We start from the raw sequence: 19,922 nt of genomic DNA, 5'->3' as shown, positions 1-19,922 counted from the left end.
AACAAGCACATGATCAGAAGAGCCGATTGGAGCAGAAGAAGAGCAGCAGAAATTTTCAGGGAAGTTAGTCATAACCAAGTCCAGAAGAGAAGATTCTTCTTCTACAGAAGAAGTGAACTCTATTTTCATGCTTGAGCTGGAAAACAAGTTTTTTGTATACAATGTTGGGGCTCTTGGAGGAGCTTGAACACAGAGGGACTAGGAACCAACATCATACTAAAATACGCAATTTGGTGTCTGTCTGTCTGACTGATGATTTTTTGACCGCGATACATTCTGTCATTACTTATCCAATCTCAACCAAACTTGACAGGATGACGAAGGGTTACATAATAAAGAACCGCCTTTAGAGGCCATTTTTCCCTGCAGAGCAGGGGTTGGCCTTTTTTCGGGCACCGTTGTCCCCTTTTTGAAGCAATGTTTTATGGCCAGACTAGCAGAAGTACCCGGCGTTGCCGGGAGGGGGGGAGGGGGAGGCGAGGGGTGGAAGGGGAGGGGAGGGGAGGGAAGGCGACGTGAGGTGAGGGGGGGAGGAGGGGAGGGGGGAAGGGGAGGAGAGGAGGGGGAAGGGGAGGGGGAGGTGGGGGAGGGGGAAGGGGACGGGAGGGGGGAGGGAAGGGGAAGGAGAGGGATGGGGGGAGGGGGTGCGGTGAGGGAGGGACGTGAGCGAGTCTGGCGGCAAGGATGGATCATCACGTGATCGCTCTGAGCGAATCAGCGAGCTGTTCTGGCACAGGCTGAGATTCAGTGTATAATGTTCCTCGCTGAAATGCGCTAAGTTAAATATGAAGAAAAAATATGGATCTCGTCATCGGAGGTCATTTTTAGGGAGGCCATGTCCTTCCCGGGCCCAATGGCCATGTCTATGCCAAAAAGCAAGTACGCGAGCGAGTCTGGCGGCGAGGGTAGAACATCACGTGATCGCTCTGAGCGAATCAGCGAGCTGCTCTAGCACAGGCTGAGATTCAGTGTATAATGTTCTTCGCTGAAATGCGCTAAGTTAAACATGTATAGAAAATATGGATCTCGTCATCGGAGGTCGTTTTTAGGTAGGCCATGTCCTTCCCGGGCCCAATGGCCATGTCTATGCCAAAAATCAAGTACGTGAGCGAGTCTGGCGTCGAGGATGGAACATCACGTGATCGCTCTGAGCGAATCAGCGAGCTGCTCTGGCACAGGCTGCGATTCAGTGTATAATGTTCCTCGCTGAAATGCGCTACGTTAACTATGAATAAAAAATATGGATCTCGTCATCGGAGGTCATTTTTAGGTAGGCCATGCCCTTCCCAGGCCCAATGGCCATGTCTATGCCAAAAATCAAGTACGTGAGCCTCTCCGTTTAGGAGTCCATAGGTAACACACACACAAACTGTGTTTTATTTATATAGATGTCCTTCCTGCCGCCAACCCTGTTAGTCGCCCTTTGCGACACACAGGGAATTGCCAGTGAGTGGGTACTCAATTTGCCGACCTTGGAAGGATGACAGGCTGAGTCACCACCACCTTGGTGTTAATTCAACGATCGACCGGGATTCAAACCCAGGATCCTAGGATCCCAAGCCGGCACCCTAACCGCTAAGCCAACACCAGGCTGGGTTACATAATGAAGGTTGTAGCGCATTCATTTGCCCCCTCCCCAAGCGGGTTTTCTCCCCCGAGCAGGTTTTCCCTGCCATTGCCGTCAATGGGGTTGCGTGTTGAGGTGTATATCAATGTTAAATTAGCTTTATCGTGGTGTTTTCCAAGGTGGCTTCTAATAACAAAACTAACGATAATAGCATAATAATAATGTTATTACAAAACAATATTAATACCAATAATAACTCACCTCCCCAAGGGGTTTTCCTCCTTGAACGAACGTCGAGTCAACGTTTATAAATAGCTTATCATGGCGTTTTCGTGGGAGCAATGGGCTAACGGCCTCTACCAGAGGTAAAAATATTATAAACCACAAACACATGTGATTAGCTTTTTAAACAGTTGCTAATGCTGTTCATAACACTAAATAAAGAAATATGGAGGAATCCCGACATTCGTGAGCTAAGTTTCACTTACAGAACTGAGCGAAGTTCTACTGTACTCTAGGTACCCAATAAGTGTTGGGTTATTAACATGACCCTTCCTGGCGCTAATGTGACGTTTTTCGTCGTGATCTTTTGAAACTTGCTCCTGCTGTTTAACACGAAACTGAAAGTGAGGAAGCCCGGGATGAGCAGCTAGCTATCGCTTGCCAAGTCAGTCGTTCCTTAACGGTTTTGAATGGAGTGCTTGCTCAAATGCTTAAACCACTTGGCGATCTCTCCACAAGAAACTTGGTAAATGAAAACACACCCAATGTTCTTGAGACCAGACCATAGGTCGACTGTAATCTATATACCCCAAAGAGGAATGACCCTTCCTGCTGATCCCGTAGTGAGCGGGTGTACGAATAAATAAAACTAGAGCGTTCAAAGAACACTTTACCATGAGAAAATGAAGTCTTGAGAAAATAGATATATAAAGGGTCTTTTAAACTTTTGCTTTACATTTCCGAACATGATCTATGTTTCCTACAAGATGCCATTTTGGCTGAATCTTGATATTCCCCAACGCTGAGAGCACGTGCGACAAATTTGATTGGTCAAGATGACGTAAAATGGTATGCATAATATTTTGTCCAAGTGCTGATAAATTGAAGGTTTTGGAAGTGACACCATCTGTGTTCTACCGTGGTCCAAATATATGATTCGATCGTCATACTAAAATACACAATTTGTTGTCTGTGTCTGTCAGTCTGATGATGTTTGACCGCGATACATTCGGTCTTTCTTATCCAATCTCAACCAAACTTGACAGTAGGACTAAGGGTCACACAATGAATGTTGTAGCAAATTATTTTGCCCCCTCCCCATCCCAAGAGGGTTTTTCCCGCCAATGGGGTTGTGTGTTGAGGTGTATATCCGTGTTAAGATAGCTTTATCGTAGCATTTTTCCAAGTTCGCTGCTAATAACAAAATCATTATATTAATGTTAACAAAACCAAATTAATACTAATAATATCCCATCTCCCCAAGGGGTGTTTCCTCCTTGGCCAAACACCGTGTTGACATGAATAAATAGCTCATCATGCCATTTTTGTGGGAGCACTCCGTACCAGAAGTAAAAATATTATAAACCACAAACACATATTATTACCTTTTTAAAAAGTCGCTAATGCTGTTTAACACTAAACTGAAATATATTTGGAGGAATCCGGGCATCAGTCAATGCTTATCACATCGACGAACGCATCTGATCGTAGATCTACTGTAGTCTATATACCCCACAAGGATTAATAACACGACCCTTCCTGCCGTGAACGTGTTCTTCCAAGGAGTTTTTCGTGACGTTTTTCCAAAGCCACTTCTCATTACACAACTAACAGCACCTATGATAATAGCATAATATTATTGATATTATGAAACAATCTCCCCACTCCCCAAATAGTTTTATGACTTACGATGCTGTCTCCGCCCCTCCCACGCCCCCTTCCCCCACCTCTGACACACTCAAGGAAGTGAATTTTATTGTTTGGAATTTAGAAATGTGAGGCACGGTCTGATATTTTCAATGACCCGATCTAACATAAGTAATAGTAATAATAATTGGCAATAATAATAATGATAATAGCATGACCCCCTGCCGCTCCCGTAGTGATCAGGTGTATTCGTTTAAATAAAATAAAGATTTTAAAGGCTGTACATTTTTTCAGAAGTTTACCGCCATTGATGCACCGTCTTTTACACTACCTTATTTAACACATTTAACTAGTTATTCAATCAGAGGTTTTGCTTTTATGTTCTAATTGTGTCGCAAATGAGTCTGAGGTCATAAAAACGCAATCTTCAAGTGTGAAAACAAAGACTCAAACAGTTCAATATTGGTTATACTGACAAGCAGAATGAAGCAGTAAGCTCGACCGGCATCTGAAAAAATTCGGTGTTCGGCAAAATATCCTATCGGACAATCAGAGAAGCCTGTCTGACAACATGGTGGATGTTAGTTGTGATCTTCTGTGCTACAGACATGTAGTATGGCATAAGACTACACAGAAGAAATGGTGCCATTACTAGCCCACAGAAGGCTCTCATATGCTTATCATCATCATCATTATCATCGTTTTACAGCAATTTCCATGCTTGCATGTGTAAGCCATGATTAACCTAATGGCTGCTTCGCCAAAAGGCATATTTCAGGCATGTTTATTGTGGCCGGCTGGGCCTTCCTGATGCCACCACAGAATCGGCCATGGACGTAGCCTTTGTCTAAAGAGACAAACCCTGCAAGGTGGCAGGGGGATCTGAAATCAGAGTTTCCTTCTCCTAGGTGGATTGCCTACCAAGGCTGAAGCGCGTCACCTACCCTGGTTGGATTAGTGAGTGTCACAACAAGTCCTCACAATGGAGTACCATGTAGACTACACCTCTAGGGTACCAACCTACTCTGAGATCCTCCAGATATTTACCCAGTGCCCTCGAGAGCACTGTTACCATGTTGCACCACCAGGAGGTAGTCTGAAAGTCTTGGCAATGGTAGAGACTATGTACCAGAAGGAAGGGCTTACACACTTGGCCTTCTTTCGCTCGCAGAGCTGTCCGGCAGCCATAGCTAAAAGCAACGAGTGGTAAACCACATCACACCTTACTACAGCATTAGACGCGTACACCTGCCCTGTGGAAGAAAAAAACCCCACAAGCACCACTAAACAGAAGGTTTTATAGGTTTATACAATTGCATTTCATTGTAGCTAACATGACTGTACATCCGTAGGGCAGTGGGTATTGAGGGTTGCCCACTGACCCATCAAGAGGTCATTATTATGGTTATTATATTTACATTATTAAAATTATTGTTATTAAATATATTATATTATATTTAATTAATTAATTATTAGAATATTATTAAATAATTAATAGTGAATAATTATTTAATAATAATAATTAATTATTATTAATAAAAATAATATAATTATTATTAATATTATTATATTAATAATAATTATATATAAAAATATATAATAGTAATAATAATATATTATATTATTATTAATTATTATTATAATAATAATTATTAATAATAATAATAAATAATTTAATTAATTATTATTAATATTAATTAATTATTTATTATATTAATTATTATAATAATATTATTCTATTTTTATTATTATTATTATTATTAGAGGTCATTATTATGGTTAGCTCATTGTTATGCAAAGAACCTGAATCATGTCGATACTTATGCACCCACATTTATAACTATTATATTTACAATTATCATGCCTACGTGAGACCTCACCTTCTGGTCACCGAGCAGCTGGGTCGAGGAAGATTTGTCGCAGTCATTCTCACCGTACTGGAATCTCTTGGCACCTGTACCGCCCAGTACTATCATGTGGTGAGCGGAGAACGGTGCTTTGTTGGGGTGCGTTGTGCTCAGGCACTCGGTGCAGTAGGACGCGGAGCAAGTGGTGCAGGTCTTGACGGCGAACCGTGGCGGTTCACGGTCGCAGAACTGGCAGGTCGCCGAGTGGAGGTCTCCAGCACCGGCCGAAGATCCAGAATCTGAGCCACTCATTGGGAATTCTTTCGTGATGACGAGTAAAAGTTGTTGTACAGAATATGTTGATACGGGTCCAGAAATGGAAATACGGGTCTAGAAATACGGGTCCAGAAATACGGGTCCAGAAATACGGGTCCAGAAATACGGGTCCAGAAATACGGGTCCAGAAATACGGGTCCAGAAATACGGGTCCAGAAATACTGGTCCAGAAATACGGGTCCAGAAATACGGGTCCAGAATGTTGTCCAGAAATTATTTTTTGCTGAAGAATGCCCTTTTCCCCTTGTTTGCTTTATGTCGTCACGTGACTCGGTGACGTTGGGATTTTAGGAAGTTTATCTGTTTCAAAGGAACTATTATTAAAGATACCTGTCATTTATAATTCCCTTTTTGGAGCTGTGCTTGCAGTTTACCTGAGAATTTTTTCTCGAGATCTGACGAGCTTCCCATCAGATGTCATGAGAAATCAGAGGAGACTTTTCCAATCATTCCGATGGAAGTCTCAGTCCGTCTGGTTGGGATGAGGGCCATACATGTGCTGCACGTTGGATGGTTCAGACATCAGACGTTCAGATGTTGTTTCACCACACATTTCCGCACTCGTCCGGTGCACTGTTTGCACCTGCTGCATTGTTGAGAGCCATGGAACACCTGCAAACAGGTTGAAAGTCGGAAGGAAATTCTCCTGCATCTTTCCATCTGAAAAGCACGACAATGTCGATGAGTTTATTTTTAAGACAAGTTTCCAAGGTAAATACCTTCTTCAGTCATCTTAGATTTACGGAGGAGCTTGTACACATATGTATCACTTGTTTGGCGAGTAAATTACGAGACCATTGACATGGTATGTGGGATTCAAACCTGGGACCCTCGCATCTAGAGATACGTATTTCTTATTTTGTGTGCAGCACAAGACTGCGAATTCGCGAATGACACCATGGTCCCTTTAATGTCCACCAACTAATGTAGGCAGACAGGACGTCTGTTTAACGTCCATCTGAAGGACGACATACACGATGAATATCCCTGCCTGTGAAACACCGGGGTGACAGTTTATATAGCTGGGACTGGATTCAAACCCAGGTTAGACAGCTTAGAGGCGAGTGTGGGTACTTCTAGGGCCAAGACCATACTGTCAGCCCAACACTCTGATATATCGCCAGGATAACCTGATGACCCTGATATACCACCCTGATAACCTGAAGATCTTGATATACCAACATGATAACCTGAAGACCCTGATGTATCACCCTGATAACATGAACACACTGATTTACAACACTGATTTACCACCATGATAACTTCAAGACCCTGATATATGACCATGATAACCTGAACACTCAGATATATTACCCCAATAACCTGAAGACCCCGATATATCACCCCGATAACCTGAAGACCCTGATATATCATGGTGATAAGCTGAAGACCCTGATATATCAGGCTGATAACATGGAGACCCTGATATATCACCCTGACATTGTGAAAACCCTGATATATCACCCTGATAAAAAGAACACACTGATTTACCACCCTCATAACCTAAAGACCCTGATATATCACCCTGACAACTTGAAGACCCTGATATATCACCGTGATAACCTGAACACCATGATATACCACCCTGATAAGCTGAGGACCCTGGTATACCACCATGATAACCTGAAGACCCTTATATATCACCCTGATAACATGAACACTCTGATATACCACCCTGATAATCTGAACACACTGGTATATCACCCTGATAACCTGAACACACTGATATATTGTCGCGCGAATCCCTCGGTTAATACCATGGGCTCGCGGATAGCTGAACGAGCTTTAATGGAGGCGACAATCAATTCGGATTCGGCTATAAAAGCGTGGGGGGGGGGAGGGGAGAATGAAGAGGAAGAAGCATCAAGCGCATACCAGTAGCCCCGACGGCAGCTCCGAACCTGGAGGGAATAAACTCAAAACGAAACCCGAATTCAATGTACAAAAATAAACGATTTATTGGACAGAACCCGATACAAATAAATGTGGCGATAAAACCTAATTCTAAATTGGGACGTACCCACACAGACTTCAAATACGAGACAAAGGAAATGAATAAATAAAATAAAACGTTTGTCATGTATTTGTGTGAGATGTGGTGCGTCTTAACTGTCCACAGTGGTGCGTCCGTCGTCCAACGCGGCCCCGACGCCGACGCGAAGAAGCCTCAGTCCGCCTCGCTCCCGTGCTCCGCCAGGCCCCGAGCGACCAGCTCAGCGGCACGCCCCGCTCCAAGCTCCTCGTCGGTCGCACACGAGGTCCGTTCGCTCACAGCACCAAGAGCACCAAGAAGGACCAAAAGCATCATGAAGATTCAGGGAAGATGCCAACGACCATGCAGAGAAGAAGAACCAAGAGATCTCCAAGAGTCCAGCACAGAGCAGAGCCAAGCATGAAGGGTCCAGTGCAGAGCCACACAAGCCTGAAGGGGCGATCTCCAACACGAAGGGGGAAATGCCCGCGAACGAGCCGTTTTGCCACACGCGGTGTCACGTCAGCCCCGGTGCGCCACCAATCAGAGCCTCGATTCTTCGTGATCTTTTTGCGCCTTCCGACGTCACCCCCGCTCTTCCTCCAACTACCGACCCCCTTCTAAATTGTGTGTTCGCGCCTTCCACACTGATTGGCCAAATGTTCGTGCCTTCCGCACCAACCATTGCGCCTTCCGCCTCAACCAATCACACGTTCCTTGGGCATGGCTATAGCTTGCCTTGCACGATATTTGACACCCATGCCAGCGTTGTACACGGCCGCTTCCTGCTTGTCTTTCCGGTGCGTCTTTTTGTAAGGGAGGGGATTTAATTAATGTTGTGCACTAAGGACCTATCTAAGTGTCTTCAAGAATGCGTTGCCATAAGGGACACAGGTATGATCACCAGGTCTAACACACAGGGGTCTTATCTTAGTGTTACGTGCTCCTCCCCCACCCCGGTCACGGTGTACCTCTGAGCCCCGAAAGGAGTCACGGCAGAAAGATGTGCTATTATGTGCGCCAATGACCAATGGTGAAACCACACCAATCAATCGATACAAAACCCAAGTATTGTATTAAAATCACACAATAATAATAACTTGCGCAAGTACAAGAAAACCTCAATTGCACAGCAAACACCATATAATTCCTATGATGGTACCACCAGTTTCTTAACTCAATAACTCACGGTACTCCACGTGAGCGAACTGTAACACCCCCAAAGTCACTGTCACGACACCAGGCCAAAGTCGATCCACGCTCCGGTGATCACAAGAAAAAGTCGTACTGAGACCTGAACCCAGGACGGCTGACAGTCGACATTGCAGAAGAGCCGCTGGGTGAGAGGTTGGGCCGACGTCGGTCAGGTAAAAGTTCACCCAAAAGGTGACTGGAAATTCACACCTTCGGTTCACCAGACAATGACTCTGACATGAACGAGCAGCAGTTCCCAAGCGGAGAACCGCGAAGAACCGCGAGTTTCCAAGCGAAATCCACGACACACACGGGAACCAGGCGAATGGCTGGTGCGCGGTAAAATGGCTGGTGTGAGGTAAAATGGTGGACGGGCCCGTAATGGAAGCGTACCTGCTCTCCAGCGATGATTCACTTTCGGAACCAACAGCAAAACCTGTCTCGCAGGTTTATTTGCCACAGCAATAACGACACTGTCACAGGAATCCCTTCCCGGGGAAACCAATATTCGCTCATGACCAATGTCCCCCAGCGTCCGCTCGACACCTCGAAGCAGATAGGCCTTCCTTTTCCGATCTCACTCGATCCGCTCCCGCCTCTTCTTCTTCCTCTTCCGGTTTCTCCCGATCCATTTCGTTTTTCTTTTGAAGCACTAATTTTACTTTTGAAGACAGGTATCCCCATTTCACACTCAAACTGTAACAATAATAGGATATGAAACAAAAAATGCTTCCAGTGGATGAAAACCACAAAGACGGAAGTGACGAATCCGTAACATTAGTCCCAACCACTATTTAACACACGAACATCCTTGTATGTTCACAGGTGTACACTTACCCTGACAAACAGCCTAACACACAGGACTTATTACAGGTAGATTCGCTATCACGGCAGTCGGATACCTACCTATGCAGATCTACCTGGCTCTAGATATTCCTCTACCCAAATTCATAACAATATCATTCTCATAACCTGAAAACCCTGATATATCATCCTGATAATCTGAAAACCCTGATATATCATCCTGATAATCTGAAAACCCTGATATATCATCCTGATAATCTGAAAACCCTGATATATCACCATGATAACAAGAACACACTGATTTACCACCCTCATAACCTAAAGACCCCAATATATCACCCTGATGACCTGAACACCCTGATGACCTGAACACCCTGATATATCACCCTGATAACCTGAAGACCCTGATAACCTGGAGACACTGATATCACCCTGATAATCTGAAGACCCTGATATATCACCCTGATAACCTGAAGACCCTGATATATCACCCTGATAACCTGAAGACCCTGATATATCACCCTGATAACCTGAAGACCCCAATATATCACCCGGATAACCTGAAGACCCTTATATATCACCCTGATAACATGAACACTCTGATATACCACCCTGATAACCTGAACACCCTGATATATCACCCTGATAACCTGAACACCCTGATATATCACCCTGATAACCTGAACAACTTATATTAACATTTCCCCCTAGTTTTCTGACCAAGGTTTGCTGGAGTTGAAGGAGCTGAACGTCTGATTATCAAGGGCTTTTCCAAATCACAAAGGAATACCGGAGATGGAATGTTGCCTTCACCAGGTGTTCCTGCAGCGAAACAATTTGAATGAGCAAACAAGTCGAAGAAGTAGGTAATCGAACAGTCAAGGAAAACACGGGAAAGTTCTGACAATCAAATCTCTGTAACATCCATGCGAAATAAGTTACAAAAAGTTTTCAAAAGTATGAATAGCAAAAAGTTTCCTCCATTTTACTCCATAATGCAGATATGTTATCCTTCGTGGGATAATGTACCTGCATTTGGGGAACAATGTTGAAGTGTTAACAAATCAAAGGTGTCCAGAGATGCACGAGATGTCACATGACCAGCTCGAACTACCACCCACAATAAATCATGTTATTGGAATGTACAAGTACCCTGCCCAGTTGGAAACACACCATATAATTAAATACCTACAAACTTGTACAATAAAGTTATCAAAGCTATATCACGTGTTGTGGCGACAAAATGTAACGACTCACGAAGACGTTTCGCTCCTCGCAGACCGTCCATCCCACGAACACAACCCAAGTCTTACATTATCAACTCATTTTCCACTTCCTCTCCACACAAACACAGGAAAATGACGTCACGCTTTGGCAACAAATCCATCCTCCCAGTCGGCAGGCGATGCTTGTACAACAACGAGGGAATAATCACGGGAATGTTGAAAACGAACTATTTCATGATGGAAAAGGAAGTCAGAAAAATCATTAACTAACTCGTCCATGCTAAACACCATTAAATGGCCGTCTACATATTACGTCCGCAGCACTTTCGGGGAGAGCGTAATTTGAATAATAAATAAATGGTCTCTTTAGATTTTTAAAGAGTATTAAATAATATCACAGGGATATATATATATACCTTACAAGGGATTTGGACACCCGAGGAGGCCATTTTGTACCATTATGTGGGATATAACATCCCATAAAGTGCAATGCAGCCACTACAACAATATGGCCATTATGTCAATATAGTTACTATAACAATATGGCCATTATGTCAACATAGTTACGATAACAATACGGCCATGAGGTCAATATAGTTACTATAACAATATGGCCATTATGTCAATATAGTTACGATAACAATATGGCCATTATGTCAATATAGTTACTATAACAATATGGCCATTATGTCAATATAGTTACTATAACAATATGGCCATTATGTCAATATAGTTACTATAACAATATGGCCATTATGTCAATATAGTTACTATAACAATATGGTCATTATGTCAATATAGTTACGATAACAATATGGCCATTATGTCAATATAGTTACTATAACAATATGGCCATTATGTCAATATAGTTACTATAACAATATGGCCATTATGTCAATATAGTTACTATAACAATATGGCCATTATGTCAATAAAGTTACTATAACAATATGGCCATTATGTCAATATAGTTACGATAACAATATGGCCATTATGTCAATATAGTTACTATAACAATATGGCCATTATGTCAATATAGTTACTATAACAATATGGCCATTATGTCAATATAGTTACTATAACAATATGGCCATTATGTCAATATAGTTACTATAACAATATGGCCATTATGTCAATATAGTTACTATAACAATATGGCCATTATGTCAATATAGTTACTATAACAATATGGCCATTATGTCAATATAGTTACGATAACAATATGGCCATTATGTCAATATAGTTACTATAACAATATGGCCATTATGTCAATATAGTTACTATAACAATATGGCCATTATGTCAATATAGTTACTATAACAATATGGCCATTATGTCAATATAGTTACTATAACAATATGGTCATTATGTCAATATAGTTACGATAACAATATGGCCATTATGTCAATATAGTTACTATAACAATATGGCCATTATGTCAATATAGTTACTATAACAATATGGCCATTATGTCAATATAGTTACGATAACAATATGGCCATTATGTCAATATAGTTACTATAACAATATGGCCATTATGTCAATATAGTTACTATAACAATACGGCCATTATGTCAATATAGTTACGATAACAATACGGCCATTATGTCAATATAGTTACGATAACAATACGGCCATTATGTCAATATAGTTACGATAACAATATGGCCATTATGTCAATATAGTTACTATAACAATATGGCCATTATGTCAATATAGTTACTATAACAATATGGCCATTATGTCAATAAAGTTACTATAACAATATGGCCATTATGTCAATATAGTTACTATAACAATACGGCCATTATGTCAATATAGTTACTATAACAATATGGCCATTATGTCAATATAGTTACGATAACAATACGACCATTAGGTCAATATAGTTACTATAACAATATGGCCATTATGTCAATATAGTTACTATAACAATATGGCCATTATGTCAATATAGTTACTATAACAATATGGCCATTATGTCAATATAGTTACTATAACAATATGGCCATTATGTCAATAAAGTTACTATAACAATATGGCCATTATGTCAATATAGTTACTATAACAATACGGCCATTATGTCAATATAGTTACTATAACAATATGGCCATTATGTCAATATAGTTACGATAACAATACGACCATTAGGTCAATATAGTTACTATAACAATATGGCCATTATGTCAATATAGTTACTATAACAATATGGCCATTATGTCAATATAGTTACGATAACAATACGGCCATTATGTCAAAAAAGTTACGATAACAATACGGCCATTATGTCAATATAGTTACTATAACAATATGGCCATTATGTCAATATAGTTACTATAACAATATGGCCATTATGTCAATATAGTTACTATAACAATATGGCCATTATGTCAATATAGTTACTATAACAATATGGCCATTATGTCAATATCGTTACTATAACAATATGGCCATTATGTCAATATAGTTACTATAACAATATGGCCATTATGTCAATATAGTTACTATAACAATATGGCCATTATGTCAATATAGTTACGACAACAATATGGCCATTATGTCAATGTAGTTACTATAACAATATGGCCATTATGTCAATATAGTTACTGTAACAATATGGCCATTATGTCAATATAGTTACTATAACAATATGGCCATTATGTCAATATAGTTACTATAACAATATGGCCATTATGTCAATATAGTTACTATAACAATATGGCCATTATGTCAATATAGTTACTATAACAATATGGCCATTATGTCAATATAGTTACGACAACAATATGGCCATTATGTCAATGTAGTTACTATAACAATATGGCCATTATGTCAATATAGTTACTGTAACAATATGGCCATTATGTCAATATAGTTACTATAACAATATGGCCATTATGTCAATATAGTTATGACAACAATATGGCCATTATGTCAATATAGTTACGATAACAATATGGCCATTATGTCAATATAGTTACAATAACAATATGGCCATTATGTCAATATAGTTACGATAACAATACGGCTATTATGTCAATATAGTTACTATAACAATATGGCCATTATGTCAATATACAGTCACGTGAAAAAGTAAGTACACCCCATGTAAAGTTTTGACTTTTTCAACATATTTCAACATACAGCTATTTGATCTTCATTTCAACAATATTGAGAGATAAAGGTGATATAATATAACAAATATCATGAAACATTTACATTTTGTCGTCCATTGTATAATTTAAGCAAACATAAATGCAAATTTCGCATGTGGAAAAACTAAGTACCCCCTTGGCTCTAATAGGTGGTATTGCCCCCTTTGGCAGAAACAACCTCAAGTAGGCGTTTCTTATAACTGTCTACCAGTCTCTGACATCGACTGGGAGAAATTTTTGCCCACTCCTCCATGCAGAATTCTTTCAGCTGTGCGATGTTTGAAGGGTTTCTTGCATGCACAGCTCGTTTCAAATCCCCCCACAACATCTCGATAGGATTTAGATCCGGGCTTTGACTTGGCCATTCCAGAACCCTCCATTTCTTTCTTTTCAGCCATTCCTTGGTGGATTTACTGGTATGTTTAGGGTCATTGTCAAGTTGCAAGGTTCACCTTCGGTTGAGCTTCAACTTTCCGACAGATGGTCTCACATTACCCTCAAGCACCCTCTGGTACAATGAAGAATTCATAGTGGATTCTATGATGGTGAACTGCCCAGGCCCTGATGCAGCAAAGCTGCCCCAAACCATAATATTTCCACCACCATGCTTTACAATTGGTATCAGGTTCTTGTGGTCAAATGCTGTCTTTGGTTTTTGCCAAACATGTCTTCTGGTACTGTGGCCAAATAGCTCTACCTTTGACTCAGCTGTCCAGAGCACATTGTTCCAGAAGTGCTGGTCTTTGCCTCGGTGTTCATTGGCAAACTTTAGTCTTGCCCTGATGTTCTTTCTGGACAGCAAAGGTTTCCTCCTGGCACACCTCCCATGTAGATCAAATTTGTGCAGCCTCTTTCTAATGGTAGTCTCGTGCACTTTGACATCAACAGTGGCAAGAGCTACCTGTAGGTCCCATGATGACATTCTGGGGTTCTCAGAGACTTCTTTCAGGATCTTGCGGTCTGCTCTCAGGCTGAACTTGCTGGGATGGCCTGGCCTGAACAAGTTGGCAGTTGTTTGGAATCTTCTCCACTTGTAGATGATCTTCCGGACAATCGAATGATTGATTTCCAATTGTTTGGAGATCTTCTCAAATCCCTTCCCAGACTCGTAGGCATCTACAACCTTCTTTCTGACGGCCTCAGAGAGCTCTTTTGATCGAGGCATGGTGACGCCGCACACTTCAACAACAAAGAGCAAACCAAACTAAATGTCTGAGGTTTAAATAAGACAGGTTCCTCCAAGATCCTCTCTAACGATGTTCCAATCATTTGCACCTGAGCTGGTGCACCTGATTCTAATTTTAGGTATTTGAAGTAGTGATAAATGTAGGGGTGTACTTACTTTTTCCACATGCGAAATTTGCATTTATGTTTATTTAAATTATACAATGGACTACAAAATGTAAATGTTTCATGATATTTGTCATATTATATCACCTTTATCTATCAATATTGTTGAAATGAAGATCAAATAGCTGTATGTTGAAATATGTTGAAAAAGTCAAAACTTTACATGGGATGTACTTACTTTTTCACGTGACTGTAGTTACTTTAACAATATGGCCATTATGTCAATGTAGTTACTTTAACAATATGGCCATTATGTCAATATAGTTACTATAACAATATGGCCATTATGTCAATATAGTTACTATAACAATATGGCCATTATGTCAATATAGTTACTATAACAATATGGCCATTATGTCAATATAGTTACGACAACAATATGGCCATTATATCAATATAGTTACTATAACAATATGGCCATTATGTCAATATAGTTACTATAACAATATGGCCATTATGTCAATATAGTTACTATAACAATATGGCCATTATGTCAATATAGTTACGATAACAATACGGCCATTATGTCAATATAGTTACTATAACAATATGGCCATTATGTCAATATAGTTACTATAACAATATGGCCATTATGTCAATATAGTTACTATAACAATATGGCCATTATGTCAATATAGTTACGATAACAATACGGCCATTATGTCAATATAGTTACTATAACAATATGGCCATTATGTCAATATAGTTACGACAACAATATGGCCATTATATCAATATAGTTACTATAACAATATGGCCATTATGTCAATATAGTTACTATAACAATATGGCCATTATGTCAATATAGTTACTATAACAATATGGCCATTATGTCAATATAGTTACGATAACAATACGGCCATTATGTCAATATAGTTACTATAACAATATGGCCATTATGTCAATATAGTTACGACAACAATATGGCCATTATATCAATATAGTTACTATAACAATATGGCCATTATGTCAATATAGTTACTATAACAATATGGCCATTATGTCAATATAGTTACGATAACAATATGGCCATTATGTCAACATAGTTACGATAACAATACGGCCATGAGGTCAATATAGTTACTATAACAATATGGCCATTATGTCAATATAGTTACGATAACAATATGGCCATTATGTCAATATAGTTACTATAACAATATGGCCATTATGTCAATATAGTTACTATAACAATATGGCCATTATGTCAATATAGTTACTATAACAATATGGCCATTATGTCAATATAGTTACTATAACAATATGGCCATTATGTCAATATAGTTACGATAACAATACGACCATTAGGTCAATATAGTTACTATAACAATATGGCCATTATGTCAATATAGTTACTATAACAATATGGCCATTATGTCAATATAGTTACGATAACAATACGGCCATTATGTCAAAAAAGTTACGATAACAATACGGCCATTATGTCAATATAGTTACTATAACAATATGGCCATTATGTCAATATAGTTACTATAACAATATGGCCATTATGTCAATATAGTTACTATAACAATATGGCCATTATGTCAATATCGTTACTATAACAATATGGCCATTATGTCAATATAGTTACTATAACAATATGGCCATTATGTCAATATAGTTACTATAACAATATGGCCATTATGTCAATATAGTTACGACAACAATATGGCCATTATGTCAATGTAGTTACTATAACAATATGGCCATTATGTCAATATAGTTACTGTAACAATATGGCCATTATGTCAATATAGTTACTATAACAATATGGCCATTATGTCAATATAGTTACTATAACAATATGGCCATTATGTCAATATAGTTACTATAACAATATGGCCATTATGTCAATATAGTTACGATAACAATATGGCCATTATGTCAATATAGTTACGACAACAATATGGCCATTATGTCAATGTAGTTACTATAACAATATGGCCATTATGTCAATATAGTTACTGTAACAATATGGCCATTATGTCAATATAGTTATGACAACAATATGGCCATTATGTCAATGTAGTTACTATAACAATATGGCCATTATGTCAATATAGTTACTGTAACAATATGGCCATTATGTCAATATAGTTACGATAACAATATGGCCATTATGTCAATATAGTTACGACAACAATATGGCCATTATGTCAATGTAGTTACTATAACAATATGGCCATTATGTCAATATAGTTACTGTAACAATATGGCCATTATGTCAATATAGTTATGACAACAATATGGCCATTATGTCAATATAGTTACGATAACAATATGGCCATTATGTCAATATAGTTACAATAACAATATGGCCATTATGTCAATATAGTTACGATAACAATACGGCTATTATGTCAATATAGTTACTATAACAATATGGCCATTATGTCAATATACAGTCACGTGAAAAAGTAAGTACACCCCATGTAAAGTTTTGACTTTTTCAACATATTTCAACATACAGCTATTTGATCTTCATTTCAACAATATTGAGAGATAAAGGTGATATAATATAACAAATATCATGAAACATTTACATTTTGTCGTCCATTGTATAATTTAAGCAAACATAAATGCAAATTTCGCATGTGGAAAAACTAAGTACCCCCTTGGCTCTAATAGGTGGTATTGCCCCCTTTGGCAGAAACAACCTCAAGTAGGCGTTTCTTATAACTGTCTACCAGTCTCTGACATCGACTGGGAGAAATTTTTGCCCACTCCTCCATGCAGAATTCTTTCAGCTGTGCGATGTTTGAAGGGTTTCTTGCATGCACAGCTCGTTTCAAATCCCCCCACAACATCTCGATAGGATTTAGATCCGGGCTTTGACTTGGCCATTCCAGAACCCTCCATTTCTTTCTTTTCAGCCATTCCTTGGTGGATTTACTGGTATGTTTTGGGTCATTGTCAAGTTGCAAGGTTCACCTTCGGTTGAGCTTCAACTTTCCGACAGATGGTCTCACATTACCCTCAAGCACCCTCTGGTACAATGAAGAATTCATAGTGGATTCTATGATGGTGAACTGCCCAGGCCCTGATGCAGCAAAGCTGCCCCAAACCATAATATTTCCACCACCATGCTTTACAATTGGTATCAGGTTCTTGTGGTCAAATGCTGTCTTTGGTTTTTGCCAAACATGTCTTCTGGTACTGTGGCCAAATAGCTCTACCTTTGACTCAGCTGTCCAGAGCACATTGTTCCAGAAGTGCTGGTCTTTGCCTCGGTGTTCATTGGCAAACTTTAGTCTTGCCCTGATGTTCTTTCTGGACAGCAAAGGTTTCCTCCTGGCACACCTCCCATGTAGATCAAATTTGTGCAGCCTCTTTCTAATGGTAGTCTCGTGCACTTTGACATCAACAGTGGCAAGAGCTACCTGTAGGTCCCATGATGACATTCTGGGGTTCTCAGAGACTTCTTTCAGGATCTTGCGGTCTGCTCTCAGGCTGAACTTGCTGGGATGGCCTGGCCTGAACAAGTTGGCAGTTGTTTGGAATCTTCTCCACTTGTAGATGATCTTCCGGACAATCGAATGATTGATTTCCAATTGTTTGGAGATCTTCTCAAATCCCTTCCCAGACTCGTAGGCATCTACAACCTTCTTTCTGACGGCCTCAGAGAGCTCTTTTGATCGAGGCATGGTGACGCCGCACACTTCAACAACAAAGAGCAAACCAAACTAAATGTCTGAGGTTTAAATAAGACAGGTTCCTCCAAGATCCTCTCTAACGATGTTCCAATCATTTGCACCTGAGCTGGTGCACCTGATTCTAATTTTAGGTATTTGAAGTAGTGATAAATGTAGGGGTGTACTTACTTTTTCCACATGCGAAATTTGCATTTATGTTTATTTAAATTATACAATGGACTACAAAATGTAAATGTTTCATGATATTTGTCATATTATATCACCTTTATCTATCAATATTGTTGAAATGAAGATCAAATAGCTGTATGTTGAAATATGTTGAAAAAGTCAAAACTTTACATGGGATGTACTTACTTTTTCACGTGACTGTAGTTACTTTAACAATATGGCCATTATGTCAATGTAGTTACTTTAACAATATGGCCATTATGTCAATATAGTTACTATAACAATATGGCCATTATGTCAATATAGTTACTATAACAATATGGCCATTATGTCAATATAGTTACTATAACAATATGGCCATTATGTCAATATAGTTACGATAACAATACGGCCATTATGTCAATATAGTTACTATAACAATATGGCCATTATGTCAATATAGTTACGACAACAATATGGCCATTATATCAATATAGTTACTATAACAATATGGCCATTATGTCAATATAATTACGATAACAATATTGCCATTATGTCAATATAGTTACGATAACAATATGGCCATTAAGTCAATATAGTTACTATAACAAGATGGCCATTATGTCAATATAGTTACGATAACAATACGGCCATTATGTCAATATAGTTACGATAACAATACGGCCATTATGTCAATATAGTTACTATAACAATATGGCCATTATGTCAATATAGTTACGACAACAATATGGCCATTATATCAATATAGTTACTATAACAATATGGCCATTATGTCAAT

General features: G+C 39.2%; 1 protein-coding gene across 5 annotated transcripts in view; it reads right to left on the bottom strand.

The window, feature by feature from the left end:
• The window catches only part of LOC137438222 (E3 ubiquitin-protein ligase Midline-1), an 86,334-nt gene extending 75,398 nt beyond the window's left edge, over window positions 1–10,936 (bottom strand). For 2 of the 5 annotated variants that reach the window (XM_068133295.2, XM_068133299.2), the window contains exons 1-4: window positions 10,847–10,936; window positions 10,310–10,411; window positions 5,994–6,231; window positions 5,317–5,582 (exon numbers count right to left, since the gene is read on the bottom strand). In XM_068133295.2, coding sequence (XP_067989396.1) covers window positions 5,317–5,582; window positions 5,994–6,030 — 303 coding nt within the window. In that variant the 5' untranslated portion in view covers window positions 6,031–6,231; window positions 10,310–10,411; window positions 10,847–10,936. Of the gene's footprint in view, window positions 1–5,316; window positions 5,583–5,993; window positions 6,280–10,309; window positions 10,412–10,846 lie in introns of all 5 variants that reach the window. The other 3 variants (XM_068133296.2, XM_068133297.2, XM_068133298.2) reach the window with 3 other exon arrangements.
• Window positions 10,937–19,922: the final 8,986 nt, after the last annotated feature.

This window comes from Myxine glutinosa, chromosome 12, assembly GCF_964187855.1.
Source record: "Myxine glutinosa chromosome 12, kmMyxGlut1.1, whole genome shotgun sequence".
Classification (NCBI taxonomy): domain Eukaryota; kingdom Metazoa; phylum Chordata; class Myxini; order Myxiniformes; family Myxinidae; genus Myxine; species Myxine glutinosa.
Note: the sequence above shows the minus strand (reverse complement) of the source record. Positions and strands in the feature narration are given on the sequence as shown.